This window comes from Sus scrofa, chromosome 3 (genome assembly GCF_000003025.6).
Source record: "Sus scrofa isolate TJ Tabasco breed Duroc chromosome 3, Sscrofa11.1, whole genome shotgun sequence".
NCBI lineage: Eukaryota > Metazoa > Chordata > Mammalia > Artiodactyla > Suidae > Sus > Sus scrofa.
In genome coordinates, this window is record NC_010445.4 from 77,873,721 (window position 1) to 77,890,049 (window position 16,329).

The 16,329-nt window shown below is 36.6% G+C and overlaps 1 protein-coding gene across 6 annotated transcripts in view; it reads left to right on the top strand.

Moving 5' to 3' along the window:
- VPS54 (VPS54, GARP complex subunit) overlaps positions 1-16,329 on the top strand; it is a 122,102-nt gene that overhangs the window by 17,628 nt on the left and 88,145 nt on the right. For 3 of the 6 annotated variants that reach the window (XR_002342639.1, XM_021087458.1, XM_021087459.1), the window contains exons 2-3: positions 12,352-12,507; positions 13,899-14,140. Coding sequence is in view for 4 of the 6 variants with exons in the window: in XM_021087458.1 (XP_020943117.1) it covers positions 12,372-12,507; positions 13,899-14,140 (378 nt within the window). In the remaining 2 variants the exon portion in view is untranslated. The remainder of the gene's footprint in view (positions 1-12,351; positions 12,508-13,898; positions 14,141-16,329) is intronic. The other 3 variants (XR_002342640.1, XM_021087460.1, XM_021087462.1) reach the window with 2 other exon arrangements.

Below are 16,329 nucleotides of genomic sequence, written 5' to 3' on the forward strand. Positions count from 1 at the left end.
CATTGTGGGACTTCATGGCCTCCATAACTAGGTGGTGAGCCAATTTCTTGAATAACTCTCTTACAAATATCCTGTTGGATCGGTTTCTGTGGAGAACCCTGGTTAATACATTTAAAGTAATTCATTTTCATAGGAGAACATTGGGAAAATTCAAAAGAACGTAAACAAAAATAAAAATTTCTTGTAATTTTGTCATTTGGAGGTAACTGTTGTTAATATTGTCCATGCATTTTTTTTTTTTGCCAACATGTATGCTTATTTTAAATTAGAAAATTGGATCATACTGACATATTGTTTTGAAAACTCTTTGCATTTAACAAAATGTGTTACGTTTTTTGTCATTAAATATTCTGCAGTCCTATTTCAGAAAAATTTTTAATTGTAAAAAATATGTATAACACAACACTTCTTAACCATTTTTAAGTGTACAGTTCAGTAGTGTTAAGTGTATTCACATTGTTGTGCAGTCAGTCTCCAGAACTTTTTCATCTTGCAAAACTGAAACTCTATAGCCCACTAAACAACTTCCTATTTTCCCTCCCCCAGCCAGCGACAACCACATTCTACCTTCTTTTTCTCTGAATCTGACTGCTTATATACCTCGTGTAAGTGGGATCATACAGTATTTGTGTTTTCGTGATTGGCTTATTTCACTTAGCGTAATGTCTTCAGGGTTCGTCCAGGCTGTAGTAAATGTAGAATTTCCTTACTTTTTAAGGTGGAATAATAATAATATTCTATTGTGTATATACACCACATTTGTTTATCTATTTGTCTGTCAGTGGACACTTGGATTGCTTCTACCTCTTGGCTGTTATGAATAATGTCATTACATAGGTATATAAATACCTTTTCAAGACCCTTTTTTCAGTTCTTTTGGGTATATACTCACAAGTGGAATTGCTCCATCATGTGGAACTTCTGTTTCTACTTTTTTTGGGGGGAATTGCCATGCTATTTTCCATAATGGCTGTACCATTTTACTTCCCACCAGCAGTGCGTAAGTTTTCTAGTACTTCCCATCCTTGCCAACACTTGTTCTTTTGTTTGGTTGGGTTTTTTTGTTTGTTTTGTTTTTGTCAGAGTGACCATCATAATGGGTGTGAGTCTGCAATCCTATTTTAAATGACAGTGTAGGGAGTTCCAGTCATGCCTCAGCGGAAATGAATCCAACTAGTATGCATGAGGATGCAGGTTCAATCCCTGGCCTCACTTAGTGGGTTAAAGATGCACCATTGCCATGAGCTGTGGTGTAGGTCGAAGATGAAGTTTGGATCTAGCGTTGCTGTGGCTGTGGTGCGATTCAGTCTCTAGTCTGGGAATTTCCATATGCTGAAGGTGCAGCCCTAAAAAGCAGGGGAAAAAAAAAAAAAGACAGTGTAATCCATTGGTTGTGCTATAGCTTATTAAATAGCCAATTCCTTCTTATTTAGGTTGTTTCAAATTCTTCACTCTTAAAAATAATGCTGGGATTATTTTTATCTATATTTTAGTGTGTGTATACTTGTTTCTTAAGGTGTATAAGCTAGAAGTGAAATTTGAAATGACCTTTGAAAGGAGAAGAGGCTTTAGATGGGTAGAAAGGTGGTATGAATATCCCAGAAAGGACACAGCCTTAACAAATTTGAAGAGGCCTTGATAGCATGATGGATTAGAGGGACAATTAGACCACTCTGCCTGGAATAGAGGTCATCCATTGTTAATACAAAATAAGGCTGGAAAGGAAGGCAAACATCAGATTGTGGAAATCCTTGAGTACCAACCTGTAAAGGTTGGCGTTTGTTTGGAAGCTGATGAATAATGTTTAAGTTTTTTGAGCTTAAGTATGACAGAATGAAAACTTGCTAGAAGATTAATCCTAAAGCAATGTGCAGAATGATTTAGACTGGAAGTACAGAGTAGTTAGAGGACCATAGTATGATAGAAGGATGATAGAGTGTAGGCAAATTTAGATTTTATAAAGTAGGGTATATTATATATCAGGATATCACATGTGAAATATAGGAGAAGGGAAATAAAATGATTAGTTAGTATATCTGTGTGTTAACTACTCTGGCAAAATGTTTTGTATACGTTGAAATAGTGGGGGTGGGGAAGGCTTTTGCTATTGTTTTATCTGTAACAGGCAATTTCATAAATAGTTCAGAGTTTACTGTAAATGATTTTGTAATATTGCTCTCTGTAAGCAGATATTATTATAGTGTTAGGAGCAAGTGAAGAAATTTTTGCACTGGGGTAATGCCTGTGTAAGTGTTCAGCTCAGCTGCCTTCTCATTTAGCCTTTTAGGAATTGGTTTCTGTGTATGATATTATTCTTCTGCAACCTTAAAACTTGAAATTGATTGATGTTTTTTCCCTCCATATTTTAAGTTGTGCAATAAGGCCATCTTCAGGCAGGTTAACAGTCATAAATTGAATGTTTTTCCTTCCCTCTGATTTTTACACTTAGATTTTTTTTTTTAATTAAACATTTTTTTTTTCTTTTTATGTCCGTACCTGTGACATACGCAGGTTCCCAGGCTAGAGGTTGAATTGGAGCTGCAGCTGCTGGCCCACGCCATAGCCACAGCAGTTCAGAATCTGAGAGGCATCTGCGACTCATGCCCCAACTTGCTGTAGGCTGGATCTTTAACCCACTGAGTGAGGCCAGGGATCCAACCCATATCCTTAATGGGCACTATGTCAGGTTCTCAACCTGCTGAGCCACAATAGGAACTCATAACATTATTTAATGTTTAACAGATTTTTTAATGTAAAGTTTCTTTCCTTAAACTTTTTATTGTGAAAACTGAAAAACATACAGAAAAGTGAAAGAATTAGAACATGTTATACTCATGTACTTCACTTAAATAACTTTTAACATTTTGCTGTATTTGTTTTATCTGTGTGTATTTTTTGCTGAATCATTTGGGAGTAAGTTGTAGGTGACATACTTTACTCCTAAAACTTTAGTGTTCATGTCCTGAGTATAAGGACATTTTCCCATGATCTCAATACCATTAATATACCTAAGAAAATTAATAATAATTCCAAAATATCATATAGCATGCAATCCCTATTCAGAATTTCCCAATTGTCCCAAGAATGTATTAAAGTTTTTTTTTTTTTTTTTTTTTTTCCTTTTTAAACCAGGATCCAGTTAAGGCTCACATACTGCCTTTAGTTGTTGTCCCTTTATTTACTTTAATATAGAATAGTTCCCCACCTTTTTTTTTTTTTTTTTGTCTTTTTGTTGTTGTTGTTGTTGCTATTTCTTGGGCCGCTCCCGCGGCATATGGAGGTTCCCAGGCCAGGGGTTGAATCGGAGCTGTAGCCACGGGCCCACGCCAGAGCCACAGCAACGCGGGATCCGAGCCATGTCTGCAAGCTACACCACAGCTCACGGCAACGCCGGATCGTTAACCCACTGAGCAAGGACAGGGACCGAACCTGCAACCTCATGGTTCCTAGTCGGATTCGTTAACCACTGCTCCACGACGGGAACTCCCCCCACCTTTTTAAAATGCCATTGTTCTAAGTGTCTAAGCCAGTTTTCTTACTGAATGTCTCATATTCTCAGTTTGTTTCCCCATGTTGTGGTTTAAATCTCACTATGCTGTTCTCAGTTTTCTTAGATTAGAAGGTACTTAATGAGCAGAGATACTTAATACTCATTTCGCATACTCTGTAGGGTCTGTGGATAGAATTCAGGGAGTCCGTGAACTTTGGATGGGGAAAAAATTACATCTTTCATTCATTGGTTCTTGACTGGGGTGGTTTTGTCCTCCTCTCTTCTTCCACCTAGGGATATTTGGCTTTTGTCTCAGACATTTTTGGTTGCCATAACTGGGCGGGAGCCTGCTTTTTGCGTCAAATGGATAGAGGCTAGGGATGTATCTAAAGATCCTACAATGTACAGGGGGGAGCCCCCAACAACAAAGAATTATCTAGATCAAAATGCCAGTGTCAATGTGGCCATGGCTGAGAACACTGCTTTAACTAAATTTTAGAATTTCCTCTAACTGTGAATGTAAGAAATCCTCACAGGGATATTACCACTACCAGTAACTTTGTCACCAAGAGAAACTTCAGATATTTTCATACCACATTAAATTGTTGCAGATATCTTGAAATATTTATGCTCATTTATTGCTTAGAAATACAGATTTGATCAAGAAGCATAAATATTATTATAATTTTTATTTTATTTATTTTTTTGAAATTTTATTTTTTTTTGCAGAATAAAATACATATATTTAAACACAATTACATTTACACAGATTATTATATCATGGATCTTAAGAAACAGATTAAGTGACTCCCTCTGGAGAAGTGGAATGGAAGATATGCTGAGACAAAAAGGAAATTTATTCTATACTTTATCCCATTTTGTATGGCTTTCATTTTTACTATTTAGTATTATCTGTTACATTTTAATTTTTCTTTAAAAATTAGCATTATATTAAAATTGTCTATATTATGCAACTAAAATTTATAAAGAAGAAAGCCTTATATACCATTAAATATTCTATATAGCATAATAAAAAGAATAACTTAACTGGTAAGAATAACAAAAATAATACACCCTCTGAAAATAAGTAAAATATAAAATGCATAAATTGGTTAAAAAACAGTGTAATTATATAAATGTGTCCTCACAATTTGTTACATCTTATTGATTCTTCAGTGTAGGCATTATACCATTCTAGGTGATGTGATAAACAAGACATTATAGACCTTACATTGTACCATGGAGAGAAATGGTTATTAATACAATTGTAGAACTGTATTGTACAGCTGCATTATTTAATTATCATAAATTCTTTGATGGAGAGGAAATCAGAATCAGTTCTAAGAAGACTTCAGCATTCCAAGAATGATGTCAAATGACCCCTTTCATGGTGGATTATGCACTTATTTACTATGAGATATATTTCTTCTCCAGAGATTCCTTGTTTGTGTATCAATTGTAGATTTTTGGTTTGCAGTTATTCTGAAGTTTTGATATAAGAGTCTATATGTATGTGAGATTGTTTTAAGTTGTTGTTCTCTTACTTGCAAGTTCATCTCCAGTGTCCTGCATTTATACCCATCTCTTCTCATAACTTCTGATTTTGGTGGTATAATTGTGCATGGATGATTTTGTATCTTTACTGTATATATACCTTTACTGATGAGTCTTGTCATTTGTGGAATTTTTGTTTCCTGTTGCTGTCTTTTCTTTTCTGCCTAGAGAAGTTCCTTTAGTATTTGTTGTATGGCTGGTTTAGTGTTGCTGAATTCTCTTAACTTTTGCTTATCTGTGAAGCTTTTGATTTCTCCTTCAAATCTGAATGAGAGCCTTGCAGGGTAGAGTAATCTTTGTTGGAGGTTTTTTCCTTCCATCACGTTAAGAATATCATGCCACTCCCTTCTGGCCTGCAGAGTTTCTGCTGAAAAATCTGCCAATAACCTTATTGGAGTTCCCTTGTATGTTACTTGTTTCTTTTCCCTAGCTGCTTTCAAAATTTTCTCTGTCTTTAATTTTGGTCAGTTTCATTAATATGTGTCTCCGTGTATTCCTCCTTGGGTTTATTTTATACGGTACTTGTTGTGCTTCCTGGATTTGAGTGAGTGGTTCCTTTCCCATGTGAGGGAAGTTTTTGGCTATTATCTCTTGGAATTTTTTTTCTGTCCCCTTCTCTCTTCTCCTTCTGGCACCCCTATAATAAGGATATTGGTGCGTTTAACGTTGTCCCGGAGTTCTCTAAGACTCCTCTCTTCATTTGTTTTCAATCTTTTTTCTCTTTTCTGTTCCGCATCCATAATTTCCACTAATCTGTCCTCTACCTCTCGTATTCGTTCTTCTGCCTCCTGTATTCTGCTGTTAGCTGCTTCTAGTGATTTTTTTTATTTCAGTTATTGTATTTTGCATCTCTTCTTGTTTAAGTTTAATATCTTGTATCTCTTTGGTCAGTGTTTCCTGTAAGTTATCCATCTTTGCTTCCAGTTTATTTCCAATGTCTTGCATCATCTTTAGCATCAACAATCTAAAGTCTTTTTCCTGGATGCTGAGAATCTTCTCATTGCTTAGCTGATTTTCTGGGGTTTTTTCTTTCTCCCTCATCTGAGTTATAGTTCTGTCTTTTCATTTTTGTAGGTTTTTGATGTGGTGACCTTTTGATAGATAACAGAGTTGTAGCCTCTCTTACTTCTGGTGTCTGTCCCCCTTGTGGCTGAAGTCTGTATGGGGGCTTGTTGTGGGCTTCCTGATGGGAGGGGCTGATGCCTGCCCACTGGTAGGTGGAGCTGATTCTAATCCCTCTTGTGGGTGGGGCTTAGTCTCTGGATGGGATTGGAGGCAGCTCTGTGCCTGAGGGGTCTTTAGGTAGCCTGTTTACTGAGGGAGGGGGTTGTGATCCCACCTGGATTGTTGTTTGCCCTGGGGCTACTCAGTGCTAACTGACGGGTGGGGCCAGATTTTCCCAAAATGGCCACCTCCAGAGAAAGGCACACTGCTGAATATTCCCAGAGCTTTGCTTTCAGTGTCTGTCCCTCACAACAAGCCACATTCACCCCTGTTTTCCCAGGATGTCCTCCAAGAACTGAAGTCAGGTTTGACCCAGATTCCTATGGAGACCTCGCTCTGCCCTGGTATCCAGTGCACGTGAAAGTCCATGTGTGCCTTTTAAGAATGGGGTCTCTGTTTCCCCCAGTCCTGTGGAGCTTCTGCACACAAGCCCTGCTGGCCTTCAATGCCAGATGCTCCAGGGGCTCTTTCTCCCAGTGTCAGATCCCCGCAGGTGAGGGTTTGATGTGAGGCTCAGAACTCTCACTCCTGTAGGTGAGTCTCTGTGAACCAGTTAGTTTTCAGTCTGTGGAGCTTCCCACCCTGGAGGTATGGGGTTGTTTATATTGTGAAATCGCCCCTCCTATCTCTTGATGTGGCCGCCTCTTTTTCTTCTGTAGTAGGGTATCTTTTTTAAGGTTTCCGGTCCATTTGGGTGGAGATTGCTCAGCCTTTAGTTGTGAATTTTGTTGTTTTTAAGATAGAAGTTGAGCTCCAGTCCTTCTATTCTGCCATCTTAATCCTCTCTCCTGTATTGCAATTTTAAAAGATAGTTTGGGAGTTCCCAGTCTTGGCACAGTGGTTAACGAATCTGACTAGGAACCATGAGGTTGTGGGTTCGATCCCTGGCCTTGCTCAGTGGATTGGAGATCCGGCGTTGCTGTGAGCTGTGGTGTAGGTTGCAGACGCGGCTCGGATCCTGCGTTGCTGTGGCTGTGGCTCTGGCGTAGGCCGGTGGCTACAGCTCTGATTGGACCCCTAGCCTGGGAACTCCATATGCTGCGAGAGCAGCCTAATAAATGGCAAAAAAGACAAAAAAAGAAAATAGTTTGATAGCTATATTTCAGTATAATTGTCTATTGTAGACTTAGGTATTATATGTATTATAAACATTCTTCTGAGAAAGGGGTCTATAGACATCACCAGACTGCCAAAGGAATCCACAGGACAGAATTAACCCTTGGTCTAGAGTCTTGATTAGATTGGATTAAACATTTTTGGTGAGAATACATCATAGGTAATGATGTTTGTTTCATATTGTCATTTCATGAATCACATAATGTCAAGTTGTTTTACTATTATGAATGATGCCAAATTTGATGGCTTAGTTAATTAAGGTAATGACAGCTAGATCTTTCCATTTTAAAGATTCATCTTTGGAGTTCTCATTGTGGCTCCCAGTATAGTGTCTGTGAGATGTAGGTTTGATCCCTGGCCTCACTCAGTAGGTTAAATATCCACTGTTGCCACAAGCTGTGGTGTAGGTCACAGATTCAGCTCAGATCCAGCATTGGATCTGAGCTGAAGGCTGGGCAGCTGGGCAGCTGCAGCTCTGATTCGACCTCTAGCCCAGGAACTTCTGTATGCTGCAGGTATAGCCATAAAATGAAAATATATATTTTCCCCTTTGTGTTGTGAAGTAATCTGTTTGGTAATACTTTGGCACTTAGTGAATTTTCTGTTTTTGAAGAACCTTACATGTGACGGCTTTAGCATACATTAATGATTTTTGCTTAAATCATTTTTTGCATTGGGGTTTACAAAGTGTTGATTTTCTATGTCAGTCATTTCTTCTCATTTACTGGCATTCTTCTGTAAAGAAATTTCCTTTCCCTCCCCACCCTCCCCCCTTTCTCATCCTCCTCTAAGTATCATTCTAGATTCGTTATTTTTAATATATATATATTTATTAAAATATACTTGATTTATAATGTGCCAATTACCTTTGTTATTTTTTGTTTGTTCAATATGTTACACTCAATTAGGGCTTTTTGTTGTTTCTTCTTTTTAGTACTCAACTTGTCCTGAATATGGCCAGTGGGAGCCCCTTTAACTTGGTCCTTGGTCATTTTGACAAATCTGCTGGTCTTAGAGCATTTCCTTATTTTTGACACAAGAGTTCTCATGAGTGACTTGTGCTTTCTATCCTTCAGGTTTCTTTAAAGAACCATGATTTCCTTGTAGGGAATGGTATTTAGAAACCAGGGTCTGAGCACTTGCTGTGCTCATTGCTTTTGCAGTGATACTTCGTCTAGACCTTTTACATAGAAACTTTTAAGTAATGTTTGAACATAAAAAGATATTTGAGCTATGGCAAGGAAAATTAAATGTTTCTGACTTACTCATCCTTGCAGATTCTTTGTTTTGGAATTAATAAGTCTGTTTCTTCCTTTTTTCATGAACCCAGACCCACACTTTTATCTATTTACTCAAGAATAATTAGTAGCTGTCTTAATTAATATTCCTCTCTTCTTGTATGTTCTACATACCACCCATTTCATTCATCTATAAAATATCTACTGTATACTATCTGTGTGCCAAGAACTATGTTAGGCATGTAGAATACATCAGAAAATGGAAGGAGCAAGAAGTTGAGTGACCGTTGCCATGCAGTGGAATGAATCTGACTAGTGTCCATGAGGACGTGTGTTCAGTCCCTGGCCTTGCTCAGTGGGTTGGGGATCTGCTGTTGCTGTTGGCTGTTATGTGGGTCACAGACATGGCTCAGATTCTGTGTTGCTGTGGCTGTGCCATAGGCCGGCAGCTGTAACTCTCATTCACCTCCTAGACTGGAAACTTCCATATGCCACAGGTATGGGCCTGGAAAGGAAAAAAAAAAAAAAAATTGAAAGTCTAGTAGGGAAAGTTTATGTGAAAACCAAAATTTTAGTGTGATATGGGCAAAAACAGAAATACATAAACTGTGACTAAGTGTAAGAAACCCAAGGAGGTTTCAAGAGAAAATAATATTTGAGTATGGTATTGATGTAATTATGAGAAACTACCATGTGAAGAAGGGTAGATCTATTTATAGTTCCTTACTTTTGGTGACCATTGATTAAATGCCCAATTTATATACAGATGATAGTTGCAAGAGGAAGGATTAGAAATCAGGGGTTGCCTGCATTTGTGCCAAAAGCTTTTCTTTTCCTGTATTATGTGTTTTATGTTGGCTTTATTTTTGCTAAAATTTTTGGGGGGGTAGACAAACTAGACAAACCTCTCCTTGCTTAGACCAAAACTTCCTTACTAAGTTAGTTCATTATTTCTGTTCTTTAACCTTTCACTGAAAGATTATTTCTCTGCTGAAACTGGTTTAGAGGCCGTGTAGATTTGCTATATTTGTTTATATGTCCCTCCTTTGTGAATAAATTCATCATATTTTATTACCAATGATTGTACTTACCATCATGTTTTATTGCCAGTGATTGTAGCACACTTATTTTATGGTTATTAATACAAAGTTTGGTACTTACCATGGGGAGATCATCTTAATAAACACAGGATGGTGAGAGAGTCAGATGGTTAGAAATTAGGTTTCATCCTTGTAGGCAGTACCCTAATTATACATAATCCCTTTATAGCTAGAGATTATCCTTCTTTTGATAAGAATTAGGAGGAGTGTAGGAAAAAACAGAAAACTTTTATGTTTCCCAATTGAGAATCTTTTAAGGAATAAATATCTTTATTTCTCCACCCAGATACAGAGGTAATTTGTAGGAGTCTAGAAATGTTTTTCCATGAATCCCCACCTCCCCAAGTATTTCTAGCTTCTTAAGATGGCAATTAGGATTTCTTTTTGCTATGAAAAATAACACAGTAAATAGAGTACATCGAAATGGTAGTGTGCTATTGTTGGAATCAATATTTAATTTATCTGACATCAAACAATGAGTGTTCAACAAAAATATATTTTTCGTAGCCCACCTCTTTAAGTATCAAAATGTGTTTGTTTTAGCTATTTCATTTGATGAAATTAAAAAAAATTAAAAACACTTAGTGTTAGAGTTGTCTTTACCAAACACTTAATGTTCAGGATCTGTGTTACCAATGTTTCCTACCCTTTAGATATTTCTTCTCTCTCAAATATGCAAACACTTGTGCACAGAAACAACTGTACACTTAATGTCTTAATGTGTATGGTTTTAAGTTCAGCAAAGCCAGTGATGCCTTTCAAACAAGGCCCTGATTAATTTTCCCATATTTTTTCGTCATAGTACTCTTTTTGCCCCCAAACCTCTAAGGCTCCTCTAATGTCCTTGTGTGTGTGTAAATATGATTTATTTGTCAGTATTTTCGTTGGCATTTTGTCAGCAAACATTTCACTCTTGTGTGGGTCATTTTCCCCCAAGTCTTAGGATTATTCCAGGTCCCTTAACTTGGGTCATGCTGTTGTTTGCTTTCTGTTCAGCACTTTGAAGAAGTTATTTATCTTTGTTCATTTTCTTAACAACTTGTTTATTATGGTCCCAGTGAATGGTGTAATTGAGTGTTTCCTTTGCATTAGGAGGACTGAAACAAGTATGCAAGGAGGTCTGGGAAATAGAATTTTTAGCTTTCTACCAAACTAGAGAGGAGTTAGTGTGGATTACCTTTTTGTCACCAGTCCTAGCCTTTTATTTTATTTTATTTTATTTTTTTGCTATTTCTTTGGGCCGCTCCTGCGGCATATGGAGGTTCCCAGGCTAGGGGTCGAATCGGAGCTGTAGCCGCCGGCCTATGCCAGAGCCACAGCAACGTGCGATCCGAGCCGCGTCTGCAACCTACACCACAGCTCACGGCAACGCCGGATTGTTAACCCACTGAGCAAGGGCAGGGATCGAACCCGCAACCTCATGGTTCCTAGTCAGATTCGTTAACCACTGCGCCATGACGGGAACTCCAGTCCTAGCCTTTTAACTCTGCTTTTTGCTTCTTACTCTTATTTTTCTATTCACTAGATTTCCTAAATTGTTTTTTTTTTAACTTGTTAAACCACAAGTGTCTTTGTAAACCACCTGATCCTTCTGGGCCTTGCTATACTTATCTCTAGTATGGGGGCGGGGGTGTCTTAGACTAGGTCATCTCTCAGTTCCTTTTCAACTATAAGCTTCTGTTTATATTCATTTATTTATTCGTTCATTAAAAATATTAATTTAATGCCCGCTATTTGGTAGATATGATCAGCAATGTAGGATTTTCTACCCTCCAATAGTAAAAGAATACATGTTCTTCATTATCCAGGTTATGTACTGCTTCATTTGTAAACCTGATGTTGTAGCCCATATTATGTTTTCTTGCCCCGTAAATTCTTTAAAGACTTATTTAAAAATGTAGAAATAGATTTATATGTGTTTTGTTTAGGGTGTTGATTGTTTTGATTCCTTAAAGTAAGCACCAGTACTTTGAAGAATGATACCACTCATAATTATTTAATATAGTGACAGTCACATAGTAATTATAATTGTAATGAAAACTAATATTTATGAACACTAACTTTGAGGTGTGTGTTGTTTTAAATGCTTTGGACATATCCATTCCTTTAATTCTTACAAAGTGTTTATGAGATGGGATCTTTTTTTCGTCTCCATTTTCACAGATGAGGTAAAGTACACAAAGGTTAAGTAAATTTCCTCAAGGTTATATTGCTGGTAAGTGAAGCTGAATATGAGCCCAAACAGTAAGATTTCAAAAACCCAAGCACTTACCCATTTTGCCATAATGTGTAATTATTATTCACTTACTAAATGAGTGGAATATTGTTATTTTTAATATATATTGGTTTCATTTTGGTTAATATTTGCACTTAGGATAAAAGACTAAATAAGGATATTTCACTCTGAAGAGAATACTTTTTAAACAAGGGCAAATAACTTTCTTAGTAAGTTAGGTATAATGACTCTCAAAATTAATAGTGAGTACCCAAATTGTGTACTTGTACTTTGAGGAATTTTGAATAATTTATCTATCTGTTTATGAAAGAAAATTTGTGACATGCATAATACTTATAGATGAATTTTGATTTGTATTAAGTGTCTTAATTATTGTTTGTTGTTCATTTTCAGCTGAGTGGCGATTTTATGCAATGGCTTCAAGCCACAGTTCTTCACCAGTGCCTCAAGGAAGCAGCAGTGATGTTTTCTTTAAAAAAGAGGTAGATCCGACAAAACACATTCGACCTGTGCAGTCACTGCCAGATGTGTGTCCCAAGGAACCCACAGGTAATACCTTTTTTATTTGAGGAATTGTATTGAGGATTTGTTTTATCTTTAAATGAATAGTCAGATTTCATAATCTTTCTCAAAAGAGTAAACATTATGATCTAAAAACTAAAGACATACAATTTGGAAGTGAGTTGATTAGGAAATTGGTGTATAGTTCTTTTCATACATTTTCACAAAAGAAGTCACTTATATAAACTGAAAAAAGACTTTTGAAAATGAGGGTACACATTGAAGTCTCTTTAGTTAAATATAGTACAGTCTGTTCCTCATTATTTGCAGATTCTATATTTGCAAATTTTCCTATTCCCTAAAACTTATTTGTAACTCCCAAATCAATACTTGTGGCACTTTTGTGGTCATTTGCAGACATGCACAGAGGAGTGAAAACTTTGAATCATCTGATGCAAACTTTGCTACCTCAGGTTGAGCAAAGTGACACTCTGCCTTCTTGTTTCAGCATTCATGCTATAAACACATGTCCCTTTAGTGGTCTATTTATTACCACATTTTTTGTATTTTTATTGGTGATTTTGTTGTTCAAAATAGTTCCCAAATGTAGTGCTGAAGTGCTTTCTAGTTTCTTAAGCACAAGAAGCATGTATTATATTTTATGAAAAAATACATATGTTCTAAAAGCTTTATTCAGGTTTGAGTTGTAGTGGTGTTAGCCATAAGTTTGGTGGTACCAGGTGAATGATATATACTACATAAGCTGTCTTTAAATGGAAACACACACACAAAAAGATTATGTATTGATTGGTTGTTGAAAGTTCCAGAGATTGTCAGTAGCCTAACCATGTATTTCCCTAGGAGCAAAGGTTTAGTATTGGCTTATTAAGTGTCGTAATGACTTTATAGAACAAAACTTTTGAAAAGTAAGAACTGACCGTATATTTTTCTTTCCTTTCTGGTTAAAGTCACAGCAGTATTTTGGTTATCTAATTAGAAGCTGAAAAAAATGATATTGGAACTAGGAATGTCTGCCATAATGTAATAGAAAAAAGGTCCACCTGTGGTGGGAGGTGACGGGGGCGGGGGAGGCACTGAAGTTTTGAAGGATAGATTATATAAAATAGAAGGTAGTTAGAGTTTTTATGTTGAAAAAGGTAGAGAATTATACATTAAGGAAAGGAATTAATGACTTTCTTCTCCTAACCTGCATCTATGGCCCTCAAATTTTGCATATCCTTTGTCTTGTACATGTTTTTCCTTCCCTTGGCAATTGATGCTAAAAACTGAGATTATTTAATAAGATTGATTTTTATTAAAATATTTGCTATATAAGGAAGAGTTTAGTTGCTTTGTATAATCTAAACTTTTTATTTTTCTAGGATGTGTTTTCAAACATAGAGCTTACTTTACAGAGTTCTCTTGTTTACTTTTTACAGGTGATTCAAATAGTTTATGTGTTGCCCCATCTCTAGTTACAGATCAACATAGATGGACTGTATATCATTCCAAAGTAAATCTCCCAGCAGCATTAAATGATCCTAGATTAGCAAAAAGAGAGTCTGACTTCTTCACAAAAACATGGGGATTGGACTTTGTGGACATTGAAGTCATACCTTCATTCTACCTCCCACAGATCAGCAAGGAACATTTTACAGTATATCAACAGGAAATCTCTCAGGTAATACCTAGTCTTGAAATTAGTTATAGTCAGGTCAAAAGTAAAAGAAATACTTTGTTTTTTTTTTTTTTTGTAGATTTTTGACTGATAATCTTTGATAAGCCTATGGTATTCATTTCTGTTCAGACACATTCTACTGTCCTAGGTTGTATTTAATTCTTTGCTTAGATATATGCAAATATATTTCTTTTACAGTAGCGATTTTTCAGAATGACACATTTCTTATAGTGCTGAGATTCAACATGAAACTCACCCTACCTACCAAGGAGAAAATGGTTCTGTTAAGTCTATAAAGCCCAGATCATTTGTGAGGTTTAAGAAATAAGCATGGAATTCTTTCTGTGTCTCTAATACACCACAATTTAATAGAGCATCCGAGCTCTAGCAGATAGTCTTTATATCTCTAGACAGAATATGTTGCTCTAAACTTGGTTCTCAGAGCAGGAACTGTGTGCAGTGCTGACTTTGAGATGGCTTGTTATTCATTTTTATAAAGTGACTTATCAATGTAATTCTAGCTACCATTTCAATCTTTTTTAAAAAAATAACCATTAAATGTTACAGGGATTAAAAATATTTTTGAGAATTCATATGTATAACATGATATTATTCTCAGGTACAACATACCGATTCAGTATTTGTATATATCCTGAAATGATCATCACAATAAATCTAGTTAGTATCCGTCACCATATGTAGTTACAAAAAAGTTATTTTCTTGTGTTGAGGATTTTAAGATCTACTCTCTTAGCAACTTTCAGATGTTCAGTATAGGAGTTTCCACCGTGGTGCAGTGGATTAGTGATGTGACTTGTCTCTGTGGGGGCGCAGGTTTGATCTGTGGCCCTGCCTAGTGGGTTAAGGATTTGGCATTGTTACAACTGTGGCATAGGTTGCAGCTTTGGCTCAGATTTGATCCCTGGCCTGGGGACTTCCATATGCTGTGGGGGTGGCTGGAAAAGAAAAAAATGTTCAATACAATATTATTAACTATAGCTATCATGCTTTACATTATATCCCCATGACTTATTTTATAATTGGAAGTTTTTATATGGGAAATTTGTTTATATTTTTATTATTTCTTTTTATACTTCTTACATTAAGAAGCCTAATTGTATTTAGCTGGTTTTATTTCACTTAATTAGTTTGTTCTTTTTATTATTTGGAAATAGGCTGATTATGGCTATATTATTGTCATTAATACTATACAGTATCTGGTTTGTTTTTAGTACTACCTAGTATTTTTGAACAAAACCTGTAAATATTATTTCCTTTTGTATATGTATATTGCCATATACTGTCCAGAGTTTTTGTGTTCTAAGTGATCGTATCTAGCTAGATATTGTTAAGTATATGAGCTTTGATATGCCTTCTTTTTGATGGTTTCCAATCTCATACCTCATAACCTACGGTTTAGCTTTTCTGTTGTTTATTTGTTTATTTATTTATTTGCTTTTCAGGGCTGCACCTGTGGCATATGGAACTTCCCAGGCTAGTGGTTGAATTGGAGCTACTTTTTTGGCCTCTGTCATCAGCCACAGCCATGCAGCATCCAAGCCACGTCTACAAACTACACCACAGCTTGTGGCATTGCCGGATCCTTAACCTACCGAGTGAGGCCAAGGATTGAACCCACCTCCTCATGGATACTAATTGGGTTTGTTACTACCTGTAATGGGAATTCCTGTTTATCTGTTTATCGATCAAATACTTATTGAGTGGCATCTATGTGCCAGGCACTGTTCTAAACAGTATGGATACAGCAGAGACTAAAACAAACATCAAATCCCTCCATTATAAAGCTTACATTTCTAGCAGGAGTTATATGCAATAAACCCTAAAACAACCACTAATATAACAAAATAAAGAATTGACGCAGTGGATTAGGGATCTGGCTTGTCTCTGTCAGGAAGTCAATGGAAGAGAAATCATGGAATGAAAAAATTCTCAACCCAAACAAAGACAGAAAAATAGTAAAAAAAGGGAATTCCTGTCATGGCTCAGTGGAAACAAATCTGACTAGTATCCATAAGGATGTGGGTTTGATTCCTGTCTTAGCTCAGTGGGTTGGCGATCTTACGTTGCCATGAGCCATGGTGTAGGTCGCAGACTCAGCTTGGATACTGTGTTGCTGTGGCTTGTGGTGTAGGCCAGTGGCTGCCGCTCTGATTCGACCCCTAGCCTGAGAA